Consider the following 16,706-nt stretch of genomic DNA (forward strand, 5'->3'; position numbering starts at 1 on the left):
TTTTCTTTTAAGAATTCATAAACTGTGACATATGGCTAACCTAATCTGGCTTTTACAAAGACTAGTGCACCTTATTCAAGTGATATTACCTAAAGTAACAGCATGAAGCTGGATACTGTACCAGACTAGGTGAATTCTTGTCCTAGAATCCAGTAAGACCAAGCGACCACAAGAAAGACATACAAGAACATATTTAAATAGCCAATTGAGGAGAGGAAAAACATGTTCCCAACTTTTTTTACCAACTCAGTGTTTGAAATGTAAAGAAGAATTTTAATGAGACATTCAAATATCTATGTATCTCATATAGAGATCAAGTGTTAGCCCCAGGAAGGGGCCTCTTGATTTCTGAAAACTTTGACTAAAGTAAAATGAAACAAATACTGATACAATAGAGTGTGTAAATATCTCCATTATACCATCTTTAAAAAAGTTAACATTAAATGCAGCAGCAAGTCAAGAGAACATGTTTACCAGAAAGAACAGTTGGAAATAAGTCATACACCATCCATTATGACTATGCAATTTCTACTGTTGCATCGTCTGTCTCTCTGTAAGAATTTATGTTTATCACACACGTACGTATAATCATGTTTGTTGCGCTTCTACAAATATGCGTGCTGCTAAATAAATATATACACTCTAGCTTGTTCTAGCGATTTGACAATCAAACACAAAGACGATTTCATAACAAAATAGTTTTTATTTAAATATCATTTTGCCTGCAGTGGTTGTCGGATGTATCTCCCCAGAGGTCAATATATGTTTACAAGTTTGAAATAGTATTTTCTTTGTTTTCTGAGGTAAATATGTGTGACAAAGTCCGGCATAGTATTTTCTTTGTTCTCTGAGGTCAATATGTGTGTCAAAGTTCGACATGGTATTTTCTTTGTTCTTTGAGGTCAATATGCGTGTATATTTGAGGTCGACATAGTATTCTCTTTGTTCTATGCTAACCTGGAATTTGCAAAAAATTCCTCACACTCTATTTTCTTTGTAACGATTTATCTGTTTATTACTTATGTATGCATAATCATGTTTATTGCATTCTTATGTAGATGCATGCTGTTTAATAAATATATATATACTCTAGCTTGTTCCTTTGACCATCAAACACAGAGATGGTTTCATAACAAAACTGTTTTTATTTAATTATTATTTTGCCAGCAATGGTCGTATCGAGCAAAGGGGGAGGGAAGGTAAGGTTGGGGTTGACGAGCTTAAGACGTAACAATTATGCGCCACTCTCTGTTCTCTTTGTTTGTCGAACCTCTTGCTTTTATTGACAAATTCTTTTTTTGTTCCATCAGAGGTCAATATGTGTGCACAAGTCCGACATGGTCCTTTCTTTATTTCTCTGAGGTCAACATGTGTGTTAAAGTCCGATATTCTATTTTTTTTTGTTCTATGAGGTCAATATATGTGTCAAAGTCCGACATGGTATTTTCTTTGTTCCATGAGGTCAATATGTGCGTCAAAATCCGACAGTATTTTCCTTATTCTCTGCTAACCTGGAACTTGTGTGTGTGCACGATCTTCAAGTTCCTTTCTCCAACATTTCTCACACCCTATTTTTTAAAAATGTATACATTAAATGAATACAATTTTCACGTCTCTTCCGAACCCACAGGCAAGAAAAAATCAACACAAAACAATCACAAACATTAAAATGATACATGGTTTCCACAGTTAACAAGAAAATAATCCCTTTTCACATTGCAACCAAGATAATACAACAGAATAAAAAAAAATTAGTTCAATGATCATTATTATCATATAAAAATTTGTTGATTTTTTTTAGTGTCCTGAATAAATAATACATGAATTTTCTTTCTTTTTTTTTTAGTGTCCTGAATAAATAATACATGAATTTTCTTTCTTTTTTTTTTTAGTGTCCTGATTAAATAATACATGAATTTCCGGTTTTTTCTTTTCTATGTCATAATATGCATATATATTTTCCTTTGTTATTTCCATAATTAATGCAGCGTGGAACAAAAAAAAAAGACCATGATTCCATTTCCGTTTGATGAAAACTGGTTTTCTTTTTTCGTTGCAGACCATCTACTAGTTGGCCAGTTGCATACAAATCCGAAGAGGATAGGAGCTTTCTATCATGTCTGAAAGTTACACAATGTTCAACGAGCAAGATCGAAGATACGCCACTTTACAACTCATGCTCTCTAATTGATCCAAGTTATGATGACAGAACCATTGCCAGCACCCTCAAAATGCCAATCTAGACATTTCAATGCTTGAGGGCACAACTGAATAAAGTTTTCGTCCACGGTTATGGTTTTGGTGTGGTTTCAATTGAGGGCCACATCATGCCACCCCACATCTTCGAAGTCAGCTGTAAAGTCAACATCAAAGGTGTACCTAGATGTGCAGAAGAGTGGTGCAATCAGGTGGCCGCTGGCAGACCCTGGGTGTGGCAGCAAGACTCAGTGCTGTTCCACAAGTCGAAAGAAACTCAGGCTTGGCTTCAGAAGGAGTGCTATGAATTTGTACCCTTTTCTCACTGACCCCCTCCTCCCCTGACCTGAACTTGCTGGACTACTTCGTTTGGCCATATGTTGAGAACATCACCAACATGACCTCCCACAACAACAAAACCACCATCTGCTCAGTATTTATTGAGATCCTGCCAGTGCTTGTGGAAAAGACAGCTCCCAGTTCCGGACCCGTATCGAGGCGGTGATTGAGCCTGAAAGCAGCTACATTAAATAGCTGTTAGCTCTTCTATATAATCAAGTTACCTGAATGGATTTTTTCAGTAAAAGTTTTAAAATAAAGTTGTGGTTTTGTTTTTTTTAAGGCAACAACTTTATCGTTCCACCCTGTACTTGTATTTCTGTAGTCTTGTCTCCAGAAAACACCTTCTGTCCTTCGATGATAACCGTACCACAGTTTAAAATTGACATCGGGTAAATGATATTCGAGAGTCACACGCGTGACTCTGCTCAAAGTGATGTCTTTAATTTTAATTTCTTTTACCATTTCACACACGCTGCGGAAACGGGAAGCTGCTACTATATTTCCAAATGTCATTCATGGATGGACCAACGGAAAAAGAATTTTTATTTTTGGAGTGGGGCGGATCTTCAGAGCTTAACAAAAAACAAAATATAGTCCTTACCCATATTAAACAACTACCTCTCTCCTGATCCTTTTTCACCCTTCTCCTCTCTGTGCGAATCCTATTCATTTCCGGCTGGACCCTTGCAACAAAGTAACCACTACTTTTTTTCCCATTGCACAACGTGCCCTAGGTTGAAAGAGAGAGAATCAGAAAATCTTGATCATTAATGTGTAGAAAATGGGACAAAGTCCCATTTTTAATATTGAATGCAACTTTATTGAGTTGTCTTTGTTGTGGTGCAAATAAATGGAAAATAAAAAATAAATACAAAACAATAATCATAAAATACAGACTAAGTCAAAGAATACGAAAATATCTACGGAGCCAGTAACTTTTGTCTTTTCTTTTCCAAATAACAAACAACATGCCTGAGGACGGTCAAAGGCTAATCAGACTGAAACGTGGCACAAATAACACTCAAGATGAGAACAATAGTCCGACCAAAACAAGTAATATAAAGAAAGGTTGTTAGTAAATAAACAAGTCGATGCGTTTAAACAAAGACAAAAGGTTAGAAAGATCAATGTACTGTTTGTAAGAAATATGACCAAGTTCATAAATGAAAAAGTTTGGGTACTCTTGCAGAATTTGACCCGGATCCTTAAGATTTTTTGTCAATTATGGTTCGGGCTTAACTGTCAGTCACCGAATTAAGCCAAGCAAAGTAACAGACGCAGACGAATTTCGAAATAAACAAACCAGAAAAAAATAGAAATACAATAAATAAAAAATAACAAGAACCTACTGCAAATTTACTGAAATATATATATATATATTTTCAAGAAAAGTCGCATTTTGTATTGTTTATTTACTTTTATTATCTTTTTGCAATTTTTTTATCAACAACAGTTTTTTTTTTTTCAAGAAAAGATGAATGTTTTGTTAACTGTATTGTTAGGTGGAAGTACAGTTTTTTTTTTATAAGAAAACATACATTTTTGTTTTTTTTTAAAGAAAATTGGCAGTAAAAAAATTTTTTTTTTTGTAAACACGTTGATTTTTGTTTTTTTTAAGAAAAACTGAATGATTTTTACGAAAACCGTAAATTGTTAGGTGAAACTACTGAAAAGTTTTTCAAGAAAATTTACAAATTATTTTTTGTCAACAAATGTTAAAAAAAAATCAACAGAAAAAATCCGCTTCCTCCATCACCCAAAAAATAATTTAAAAATTACATTTTTTATACAAAAAACAAAAATGTCGATTTGGCATTTTCAACATTTGAACAACACTTGACTTAATCCGGTCAGTGCCCGAGTCATAAATGATGAAAATCCAGAGAATCTGGGTCAAATTTTGCTAGAGTACCAAAGTTTGTATGAGGAAGTCTGTACTTGCATTGAAAACATGTATGTGTCTAAATATATATGTATGTATGTATCAGTGGTGGGATTCAAATTTTTTAAGAACAGGTTCTAAGAAAATGTTAATAAGAATAAAGAATCTACTATGCTGTAATTATGAATAGGGGTTTACATAATTTTAACAACCGGTTCGCCGAACTCATAATATTTTAAGCACCGGTTCGTGCGAACCGGTGCGAACCAGCTGAATCCCATCATTGTTGTGTATATGTATGCTACATTATTAAGACCAAGTGTGTGCTACTGCAGGGATGTTGGATTCTTGGATACTTGTCAGCAGGAAGGTTTTAGGACAAAAGAGAAGATTGGGGTAGGGTGGTGGGGGAATGCCAGGCAACATGGATGAGTTGCTGCAGTTTTGTTATTTCGCCAAGAAAGAGGCGTATCTTTGTTATTATTTTTGCATTTAGTTACTGCATTAGCTTTGCTTCCTTTGTTTTTATTTATTTGTTGCTAGAGTAGATGGATTAGAATTTATTTGTATCGTCCATTTGAAGTTCCCTTCTGAATTTTTTAGTTTCCTTTATCGTAAAGTCTATAGAGAATAAGGCAAAATCCATTTCTGATATTCAAAACAACTTTAAATTGTCTTTGTTGTGGCGTAAATACAAAAAGAAAGGAAGGAGTAAGTTTTTAGTATTTGAATATGGACGACGACACAAGGTTATAGAGTTCATGTGATGTTTGTAAATATGTGTCCTATTAATAAGGAATAGAGAAGAGTTCATGTTATGAAGAATAGGATAAATGTGTCCTGTTAATAAGGAATAGAGAAGAGTTCATGTTATGAAGAAAAGGATAAATGTGTCCTGTTAATAAGGAATAGAGAAGAGTTCATGTTATGAAGAATAGGATAAATGTGTAGTAGCAGGTTACAAACAAACACAGCAGCAACAACAACAGCTTGCAGTTTATAATTTTGAATCTGTGTTCGGTTTATAAGCTCGGCACTGATTGGTGCAAATATTCAACTTCCCTTCTAACTTGCCCAATCAGAGACCATCTCTTTGGCGAGCTGAGCACGTGATAGAAATTAATGAAAAGAGTTAACACACGACCTACTTCTTCTTTTCTTGATCAGCAAACGGTACCGACAACAACTCCACATATCTCTTAACACTTCTCTCTTGGAGTGTAAAAGACCCCCCCCCCTCACGAACACATCTGGCTTGTAGCCTCCCACATTCTTGAGATATATTTCTGTCAAAATCGAAAATCTGCACAGAATTTTGAACAGAACCCTTTATTTCATCCACAGGGGTAGCATGTTCTCGTTCTGTCACCCCTGACCAGATAAAAGTCTTAAGTCATTCGTAATTGTATTTTTAGTATCGCCTGCACTGAAGATTGAACCTTGAACCTCTAGAAGAGTGTAACTTTATGACGGAATTTTGCAAGTACTTCATTGATTAAGACACGGAATATTGCAGACTTGTGAGTTTGACAGAAAGATTCCTGAGTTCGACAAGATGCACCTAATGAAGATCAAAAGTTACATTTTTTTTTTTTTACATAGGCATCACCACTTATCAAGGCCTTGAGGTCACTCGAGGATAAGGGTTACAAAGTGTACAGTAGAAATTGGACACTATAGTAATCGTTAGTAATGGAAATTTGGTAAATTTGTTAACTTATATAGAACGGCTCATCAAAAACTTGTTTATGTTAGACTTGAAGACAACCATATTGCAATCAGCTGGAAAGCAGGAAAACGGAAGACAATTCCATAGGTGTGCAGTTCTAAGAAAGAAGCTTTGCTCATGGAATCTACGTTTAGGTTTAGGTACAGATAAAGTGTGGGGGAAATTATTGATAGTGATTTCTGCTAGACGGTGTTTCTTGTGAAAGTTTGGCGAGGGGGGACCATGGATATGAAAATAACGATAAAGCAGAGACAAACTCGCAACATTTCTTCTGTGAGAAAGAGGTTACAGGGAAGAGAAAAGGACATCCCCTATGAGGCTACAGAGTCTATTTTTAACTCTATCAAGGCAGGATGTCCTTTTTAGCAGCTCCTGCCCAGACGTGGTAACAGTACTCCATCCTTGGATGTACCTGGCTCTTATATAGATAGAGAATTGCATCAGCAGTGAGATATCTACTGGATCAATAGAAGGATCCCACTATTTTTCCAGCGATTTGGCAACGGATTTAATGCATGTGTTCCACTTAAGATCACGAGTAAAAGTCAAGCCCAGAAGCTTGTCAAAACATGAGGCCTCCCAAAGATGAGAGCCATTCATTTCAATTGATGCCAGATGGGGATCAGAGCATTGATGATGTAAAGATAAAAGCTTGGCTTGCAACTTCCCTTCTGATTTGCCCAATCAGAAACCATCTCTCAAATAAGCTGAGCATGTGATAGAAGTTGATAAAAAGAGTTAACACATGACGTACTTCCTCTTTTCTGGCCAGGATACCAAAACAAGCTCACTCATTCCATGCCATTTCTTCCAACCTCAATCTTCTCTCTTCCGGCACTACAAAAACCTCCCCCGAGCTGTCCAGCCCTGGAGTTCGACAAGAAGCACCATGGAATCAACATGACTACTACAGCAGCACGCACATGGACTTACTATAAAAATAATTCCAAAAGAAAAGCATCCTATTATTTTTAACTAAAAAACTTGAAGAGCTATGAAGACGGAAGTGTTACCATTAAAATCAGTAACCCTTTTATGCTCCAGAATTTATTTTTCTGCATAGTCACCACCATTTTCAATGCACTTTTGCCAGGAATTCATTAACGCATCTCTGCTTCTGATGTACATCCATGTCAGGTGTTGCTTTCTTAGAGTTTCACACTGTCAATATCTGCAACAGAGAGATGAATCTTTCAGGTCATAAATGCATAAGTTCAGTCATCATAACAGTGCAATTTTTAATCCCCTCTGATCCATTCGGGCGAATCAAAAAATAGGAGGCATTACTTTTGGAACGCCCCTCTTATAAAACGCACACACATCCACATACCTGGATGGCCCTGACTTCAACACCGATGTACGGTATGCATTGTCTCAAATGTGAAAACACTTTTTCTTTTCTTACAAACGGGACATTTATCCTGTCTTTCATATACAAACACTTTTCTCTTTTCTCTACTAACGGGACATTTATCCTGTCTTTCATATACGAACACTTTTCTCTCTTCTCTACTAACGGGACATTTATTCTGTCTTTCATATACAAACACTTTTCTCTCTTCTCTACTAACGGGACATTTATCCTGTCTTTCATATACGAACACTTTTCTCTTTTCTCTACTAACGGGACATTTATTCTGTCTTTCATATACGAACACTTTTCTCTCTTCTCTACTAACGTGACATTTATTTAACATCACGTGGATTTTTTAATCTTTTGATTTCGTTCATATTCCTGGATGCATTCATTTACTGACACTCGTCTCTTTTATTTTTCCTTTTATTTACATGTTAACGAATCTGGCTCAATAAAATTGTCTTAAATGTCTTTCAATTCTTAAATTCTTCTGTGGATGCATTCATTTACTGACTCTTCTCTCGACCATTCCTCTTTTATTAACGTGTTAACGAAAATGATTCAATAAATTTGTTTTAAATGTTAGAATAAGATTTAGTCTTTTTATTCTACAACAAACATACTCGCTACATCAAATAGAGGACTTGAAGACTAGGAATACAAAACGATCTTTTAGTAGACCGGAAAGATGACATTCAAAAGAACGAATGAGATTTTTGGCCAACCCAATAGTTTGTACATACCATTGGTGATGGTCAGTACTCCCATAGTTTTCCTCATCTTTCAGCTTGTGGATGTATTCATTTACTAACAATCTTCTCTTTTCTATTCCTCTTTTATTACTTACACGTTACCAAAAATGATTCTATTAAATTCTTTTAAATGTTAGAATGAAACTTTGTTTTTCTTCTTTATGAAAAACTAGCCTGAGTGCCCGGCGTTGCCTGAGTGTTTGGAGGTGTGTGTTGAGCAAAAAAAAAAAAAAAAAAAAAAAAATGGTAGTAGGCAGGCAGGCTCGAACCTGTGATGCAAAGTCGGAAAAGAAAGTGAAAGAAAATCTGACATCTTAGCCGATGTCTTCAATGATGCGACCGTAAGTCGGGAGGAGGAGTGCCCAGTGAGAGAAGAGTACAAAGTCGTAGCACTCCTAAAGCCAAGCCTAGATCTCTTTGGACTTGTGGGCCAACACTGAGTCCTGGTGCCACACCCAGGGTCTGCCAGCAGCCACCTGATTGCAGCAGGAGATCACTACACTCTTTAGCGCATTCAGGTACACTTTGGTGTTGACTTTCAAGATGACTTCAAAGATGTGAGGTGGTATGATGTGGCCCTCAATTGAAACCACCCCAAAGATCATAACTGTAAACCAAACTTTGTTAAGCTGTGCCCTCAAGCATTGAACTGGCCAGATTTGCATTTTGAGGGTGCTGGCAATGATTCTGTTGTCATAACTTGGATCGGTAGAGATCATGAGTTGTAAGCGGTGATTCTCCGATTTCGCTCGTTGAACATTGTGTCACTTTCAGACATGATAGAAGACTCCTATTGTTCTTGGGATTTGTACACAACTGGTCAACAAGCAGATGGTCTGCATTAAAAACAAAACAAAAAAAAAAAAACGGTTTTCATCAAACGGTAATGGAATCATGTTGTTTTCTCTGGGACGACAATCCTGTTTGTAATGAAAGCTAAAAGATTTCATATATAAGAACTATGTATGTACACAGGTTTTGAAATCAGCATGTGTCCATGTGTGTATGTATGTATGTATGTATGTATGTATGTATGTGTTTGAGACTTATATTGTTAAGTTCATATATTGTAACGTTGTGTGACGTTACACTTTGCTTTCGTAATTCATAAAAATAAAACATCGGAGTCGACAGTTTTTCTTTTTTAACAAACGTTTTTATTACCGTCACTTTCGGCACCACTTAAAGCATCTCTCACTGCCACCTGTCCATTTTAGCCTGGCGCACGTTTCTCTTTCTTTTGACCACATGCTGGGCACAGCCGGCCCAATCTCGTCTTCGACTTTATATGTCCATTCTCTTCAACATCTACTTTGCTTCTGCCCCGAGCATATGGTGCACTTTTTCTCCTTTTCTTCCTTTTTCTTCTTGCGTAGACTTCCTAATTTGCATATCAGCTTTTTTTTAGCGAAAACTGCTGCTGCTAATCTCCTCGCAAGCCAGCCATCCTTCATTGCTGCTGATATTTTCTCACACGCTTGTGTGCACTATGTTACAATGTGTGCAGCTGTCATAACCCTGAGGGATCATTATTTTATTTTTTTGTCAAATCTCAGGGTCATACAGCCCTAGGGGAGCTATGAAAGAATTTTGAGGGTTGAGAAAAACTGGCGGAAATGAGTCAGCTCACTGTGTGATCTCCTGGCCAAAAAAGACAAAGAAACTAATAGGCGCTCCCTTTTTATCTTTTTTTTTTTTTTTATATATAGGAGCCACCACTTATCAAGGCCCCGAGGCCACTCGAGGATGAGGGTTAAAGAGTGCACAGTAGTCAATGGGACAATATCATAGTAATTGTTAGTAGTGTAAATTTGGTAAATTGGATTCCTTAAGGGGAACGGCTCATCAAGAACTTGTTTATGTTGGACTTGAAGACGACCATATTGTAGTCAGCTGGAAAGCAGGCAAACGGAAGACAGTTCCACAGGTGTGTAGCTCTAAGAAAGAAGCTTTGTTCATGGAATCTACATTTAGGTTTAGGCACAGATAAAGAGGGACGGAAATTATTGATAGTGGTTTCAGCTAGACGAGTGTTTTTACTCCAATTGTGGCCTTCCGATTGGACAAGCCAGTAAGGAAGTTAAATGCTTGCATCAATCAGAACCCAGCTTAGGAATTAAGCATAAATGTAAAATATTGTCAATAACAATGTCTGCTGCAGTTTTAGTAGTACCGCTGCTACAAATGCTCTTTGAAGTGTTGCCATAGGTGATTGTGTCAACTGCATAAATGTCAGCAAATGATTTTAAAATTTAGAATGGGAGATCAATTGCACATATCATCATCATCATCATCATCATCATCATGCAATCCTTCATAGCTGAAGATGTCTAGTCAGGGTTTTGGTGCTTTATCCTACGGTGTTGTAGCATTTCACACTCAGTGTGGAAAGTTTCCTCATAAGTAGTGCGTGGGTAATTACCAGAATAATGCCTTTGGTAACATTGGCCTTTATTTTTGCTTCTATTTCTGCCTTTCCTTTGTGAAGGCTACTGCGCCAGCAACTTTGGTCTGCTGCTAGATTTTCCCAATTTTTCGTATTCATATTCATTGCCTTTAGTTAGCGCTTTATCACATCCTTGTAGCGGAGTTTCTGCCCACTAATCTTTCTGTACCGATTTTCCAATTCTCCATTCAATAGAATTTTTGGGATGTAGTTGTTTACCATTCTCGCCACATGTCCAGTCTATCGCAGTTGCGTGGTGGCAAGTACAGCTTCTATGCTGTCCATGTTAGCTCTGTTGAGTACTTCAACATTTGGTATAAAATCGTTCCATTTAATTTTCATAATTTTTCTTCGGCGGCACCATTGTATTGCTTCCAACCTCTTTATGTGGTCCCTGTACAGTGTGTAGGTTTCTGCTGAATATAGGAGAGCAGGTAATAAAACTGCTTTATAAACTTTGCATTTTGTTTCTAGTCTAATGTCGTTCCTTGATTATAATCGTTTTTTTAGTTTTCCAAACGAAGAGTACTCTGGATATGGAAGATTATCTCCTTGTCTCCACGGCCGTTGATAGTCACTGTACTTCCCAGGTATTTAATTTCGCATATACATTTAACGTAAAATGATTTTCCGTTTCCGGGCCATTCCAACGTTATAAGGCAGTTAAAGAAAACTTTTTTGCTGTGGGCAATAAAGTTAGTGCGTTTTTTTTTTTTTTTTTTTTAAGGGGAGGACTACTTTTAAGATGATTACGTGTGTACAGCCTTACCAATCGGACTGGTAAGGTTGTAAAGTCACACGTAAGTGTGTTTAAAATATTTGGGTGACAATAATTGTTCTAAAAACTAAGAATAACCCAAAATGGGGGATCATGTTACGTTCCTGGAAAACTCGTCCTGGGAAATCTCGTCTCCGGAAAACTCGTACCCGGAAAACTTGTTCCCGGAAAACTTGTACCCGGAAAAATCCCCCTTTTTTGCTAGGTAGGAAAACTGGTCCCTTATTGAATAAATATCGATTGAAAACACATTTTATTACCGTTCTTGAAGGAGATATTGTTTTTAAAAGAGATGCACCCCCATAATATTTTAAAAAAATATTTTAACTCTTGCTTGAAAAAAAAGAAAAAACTTGATCACGGAGTCAAGATACGAAAAACGAAACCAAATATTTATTTTAAAAAAATACTCTAGTTTTAACACTTTTTGTGTCATTACGAACTAAATAACTAAATAAACTCTTTAAGGGTTTGTATTACTGTACACATAGATTCGAAAAAGTTATTTGTTTTTTCGACAACTTTTTCGAATCTATGTGTACAGTAATACAAACCCGAAAAATCAATTTAAATTTTAAAACGATAAACATGTAAAAATATTTTTTAAAAATATTATGGGATGTGCATTATTACTTAAAAATATACAAATTTATCTTCTTTTAGAGGGGGCTCGTTTTAAAACTATATCTACCTTAATATTTTCTTTAATTTTCTATTTTTGCGCAATTATCCTCCTGAGATGTGATCCTCTTATGTCGGACATTATTTGTTCATAAGTAACACTCGACATTACTATTTTTTTTTTTAAACTAAATAAACTCCTTAAAAGACCAAAAGCTTTCAAAGCTAGATAGAAAACGAAAACTTAGATTAACTTAATTTTTTTAAAACAACAGTAAACAAGTGAAAATATTAAAAAAAAAATATTATGGGATGTGTATTTTCTTTTAAAGACAATATCTCCTTCAAGAACGGTAATAAAATGTGTTTTCAATCGATATTTATTCAATAAGAGACAAGTTTTCCTACCTAGCAAAAGAGGACGAGTTTTCCGGGGTCGAGTTTTCCGGGACGAGTTTTCCTAAATTCGTTAAATTTATATACGAAACCGATCCTCCAATCTAAAATTTAAAATTATTGTTTTGTTTCTTTTTTGTCTCCGCCAAGTTTTTTTTTAGGGTGTTGACTGTTGTTTGTTCACACGTAATCGCCTAAAAAAAGCAGAATCTCATTTTTTGTGCGGGCTTTAGTGATTTGATTTACTCGAGGTTTTAAATCAATAAATTTTATCAAAAATAACATTCATTAACAAGGCAAAACAAAAATTCAAAATTCCAAAGATAATTTTTTTTTTTTTATATTTTATCAATCGGTGTCAATGTCAAAAAAAAGTTGAAAGTTGAATGAATGGATGGATGTGAGTAAAAAAAGAAAGAAAAAAGAAAAAAAAAAAGAAATCAACTTTTTAAAGTTCAAGTGTCGATGAGTGGAGAATGATAACCACCAATAGGATCGTAGCGATAACATGATGGAAATATATATATTTGTTTCTTTTTATCATTCATAAAATTTGATATTTGATTGCGATATTTTATCTTTGTTTATTTTCATCATCAATAATTTAATGAATGAAACCCTAATTCACCGAGATATACGGAGGGGGGTCAGCTTTCCTTTTTGCACCAGTTAATTGATTAAAAAAAAAAAAAAAAGATTCATATTTATTTGACAGCTTTACATTAAATTTATCCCTGCGCATTGAATTTTAAATATCTAATTATATTTTTAAAATATTACTGATTTGTTTTTTAAGCGATAAGTATTCGTAAAAAAAAAAGGATATGAGTTTTTTTTTCTTTTGAAAAGAAAATGTGATTCTTTTAAGGTCTTTAATGTATGAGACTGGTCGAACTCTTGTGACGTCAGAGAACATTTTGTTAGTTGGCCTGTTTGTAAGGTGCGAATCACTTTTATCCTCCCTCTGTCTGACCTCACCATGTTGCGATCCGCTGCCGGTCGAATTCTCTTTCAAGTGCATAATAAAGTAAGTATTTTTTTTTTTTTTTTAATTTCTAATGATGACCCAAAACTATGTCTCCCCGCTGGGATTCCTACCCATCTGATTTCACTTTCAGTTTTAGACATGTGTTCCTATTTTTTTGAAATTTTATTAATTTCTTTCTTATCGTTCTTAACGCGAATGACATTTTGTGTTTGTAGAGGTTAATCAGGACGCAATTTCAACTGATTGATTTTTTAGGGGAGTTTAGTTAAAAAAATGTTTTTGTATCAATAATAAAATATTTCATAATAAATTACTGTGCAACTTCGTTTGGTTTGTGGAAGTCTTGTAATACATTTTTTTTAATCTTAAAACAACAAAATAAAAGAAAGGTTTCATTAATTAACTTTTCCGTGTCTAAAACCGCCAAATCCTTGCGTAACCTTTTAGCGCAAAAAAGAAAAGTGCGTTTATATATATTTATTTATAGCTTATTTATTTATTAAAAAAAAAAAAAAAAGAAAAAACTATTTCCACCTCATATCACTCGTCTTTTTCTTCGATTTGGATCAAAGAACAATTCATAATGCATTGTTACTTTTTCGCGTTTTTCTTTTTCGCTTAAAATAGATTTGCTCGGTACAATTGTACCTAATTAATAAATTTGTCCTTCAGTATGGACAAACAAAGGAACTAAAGTTTTATAATGCCCCTCAAATATAGATGGTAATTTTTAGGATTAAAAAAAAAAATCTTTTTCTTAAAGCGATCTCCGAGATAAAACATTACTTTTAAGTTCTATTCACCATTATGTCCTGTAAAATAAATCCTGGCTATCAGGACAATTTAAAAAAAATTTTTTTTTTTAGTAACTAGTTACCAACTGAAAATCTGTATTTTTATATACTCACTCCCGTCTTCAATAAATATAAAAATACACCTGATTGAGAGTTGTCAGTACTCCATGCAGTTATTGATCCGTGCTGAAATAACGTTATTTAGAAAGCCATTCTTAACATGGGGACGGGATGGTATTATGTGCCTATTCTGTACTTTCACCTAACAATTGAATAAAAAGATATCGTAAAACTTTAAACTTGAAAATACTATTTAAAAAAAATAGCGCGGATCAGTAAGTGCACTAGCACCGACTTGTCAATCGGACTTAGGGTTAGTGGTAGTGTTACTGTTAAGGATTTTTTTTTTCTGAGAAGAGGCTCAGAAGAGCTAATCTATAATCATATTTCAGGATATTTTCAAAGGACCCCCCCCCCCTCGAAAAAAAACCATTCGAATGAAAGCCTGGGCGATCTTCTAAAATTACAAAATAAATGAATAAACAAACAAAACCAGATTCTATCGGTAGAAACCTTCGACCGATGTTGGAAGTGGGTACTGTGTAGTTCCTATTTACAATGCCTCCCCACGAGACTGAGTTAGACACCAGGGTCGTTTTTTTAACGTGGAGAAAAGGAACAAAAATAAAAATTGTTTCAGTCGTGAAGGATTTCTCCTCCACTGACAGAGAACAAGAAATTGAAGTGCAGCAGCAGAGCAGCAGCAGCACTGCAGCATCTGAAGAACAGATACTACACTTTGAGATATACTACACTTTGATCTTGTCCCGAAGGCCAAACGATTTCAGCATCCCAAAAATGTCATTCTAATACAAGCTTTTTAGCTTTATAGTTGAAAAATTACGTTACAATTTGTCAACCATGCTGAAATAATGTTGTTTAGAAACCCATTCTTAAGATGCAGAGTGGAAAGGCGTTTTGCATTTATTCTATACTTTCACCTAACAATTTAATAAAGATATTGTTAAACTTGAATTAACTTTGAAAAAAAAAAAGCATTTTTAGTTAGGGGGACGGGATGGTGTTGACTGTTGCGCACGCGATGTAAATAGAATTTTTGTGAAAAATTAAACAGTTCTTCTACTCGGTGTATGTCGGCGCGTTACTTACGGGAAAAACGGTAAATTAAACTGAAGAAGCACCTGTTAAATGTTGTACATTGAATACCCCCCCCCCTCCTCAAAAAAAAAAACGAAAAATAAAAATGCTTTTGTAAATCGCTCGTAAAAACTTAATTTTTTTTTTTAGATCAATTAAAGAAGCATTAAAAACTACGCAACACAGAAAAATGAACCACATTTTTTGGTTTCTGAAAACTTATTTCAAATGTCTGCTAAAAAATTCTTCCGCGATGTGACAGTCACCTTACTACGCGCGTTCATGCACGAACGCATCATGCAAGAATAGCATAAACGATGGCGGTGAGTTGGCACAAAATAGTCCGAGGGGTTCAAGGGTTAATACCATGCAAACGGTAAATTTGCGACGGGTTTGAATATCAGATTCGTTGTAGCGACCCCGAAAATCTATATAAAAAAAAACAAACAAATTTTATTGGTCGGTGTTCTGTTGTAGTTGAAGTAAAGATTTACCGAAAATACTAAAAATAGTGCGAGTGCGGTACAATAAGTGCATAAAGATAACTGTCCGTATTCTGTAGAAGTACCCTTGATATAATAGTGATTCTTCTTTTCTTTTATTTTTTTCAATTTGTATTTTTCATCGTTCCATGTGACTTGAAGCTTTTTCTTGTTTAAAAGGAAAAAAAAATTGATATTTACTTTATTTCATACACCTTAAATTGTAATATAATTTTAAAACCACAAATCTTATAAATTATAGGTTATAATCATGAGAACCACGGCTATGATTATCCCCTCACGCTTTCTCTGACACACCACACACACACACACACACACACACACACACACATATATATATATATATATATAACAATCATTCGTTAGATATTAAAATCTTATTTTTATTAATACGATTTTCGGTACTTATGCGGATTACGGATAGTGTTGAAATAACATTTAGAAACCCATTCTTAACATGGGGGGGGGCTAAAAAGAACTAATCTGTACTTTCACCTAACAACTAAAAAAAAAAAATAAATAAATAAATAAAAAGGTGGACCTGTACGAGAGTGCCCACCCCTTAAAAAATGCGTTTTTCACCCCGCCTCTTTTCCCGACGAGTATCATAGATTACGGACTTAATCATTTTGAAAAAAAAAAAAAAAAAAAAAACCTTTTAAAAAGGTGTGACACGTCGGTGAAGAAATGGACAGTAAGTCAGGGAGCAATGAAGTTAAACGTTATAACGAGAAAGTAAACCCCCTTCTTGATCCGAAATTAAA

General features: G+C 35.0%; 1 protein-coding gene across 1 annotated transcript in view; it reads left to right on the top strand.

Annotated features, from left to right (window-relative positions):
• Positions 1-12,949: 12,949 nt before the first annotated feature.
• The window catches only part of LOC145291224 (citrate synthase, mitochondrial-like), a 119,257-nt gene continuing 115,500 nt past the window's right edge, over positions 12,950-16,706 (top strand). The window contains exon 1 of the mRNA XM_080136818.1: positions 12,950-13,526. Within this exon, the coding sequence (XP_079992944.1) occupies positions 13,479-13,526 (48 nt within the window). The 5' untranslated portion in view covers positions 12,950-13,478. The remainder of the gene's footprint in view (positions 13,527-16,706) is intronic.

This window comes from Euprymna scolopes, chromosome 12, assembly GCF_053919585.1.
Source record: "Euprymna scolopes isolate OS-2025 chromosome 12, ASM5391958v1, whole genome shotgun sequence".
In the NCBI taxonomy this organism is placed as follows: Eukaryota; Metazoa; Mollusca; class Cephalopoda; order Sepiida; family Sepiolidae; genus Euprymna; species Euprymna scolopes.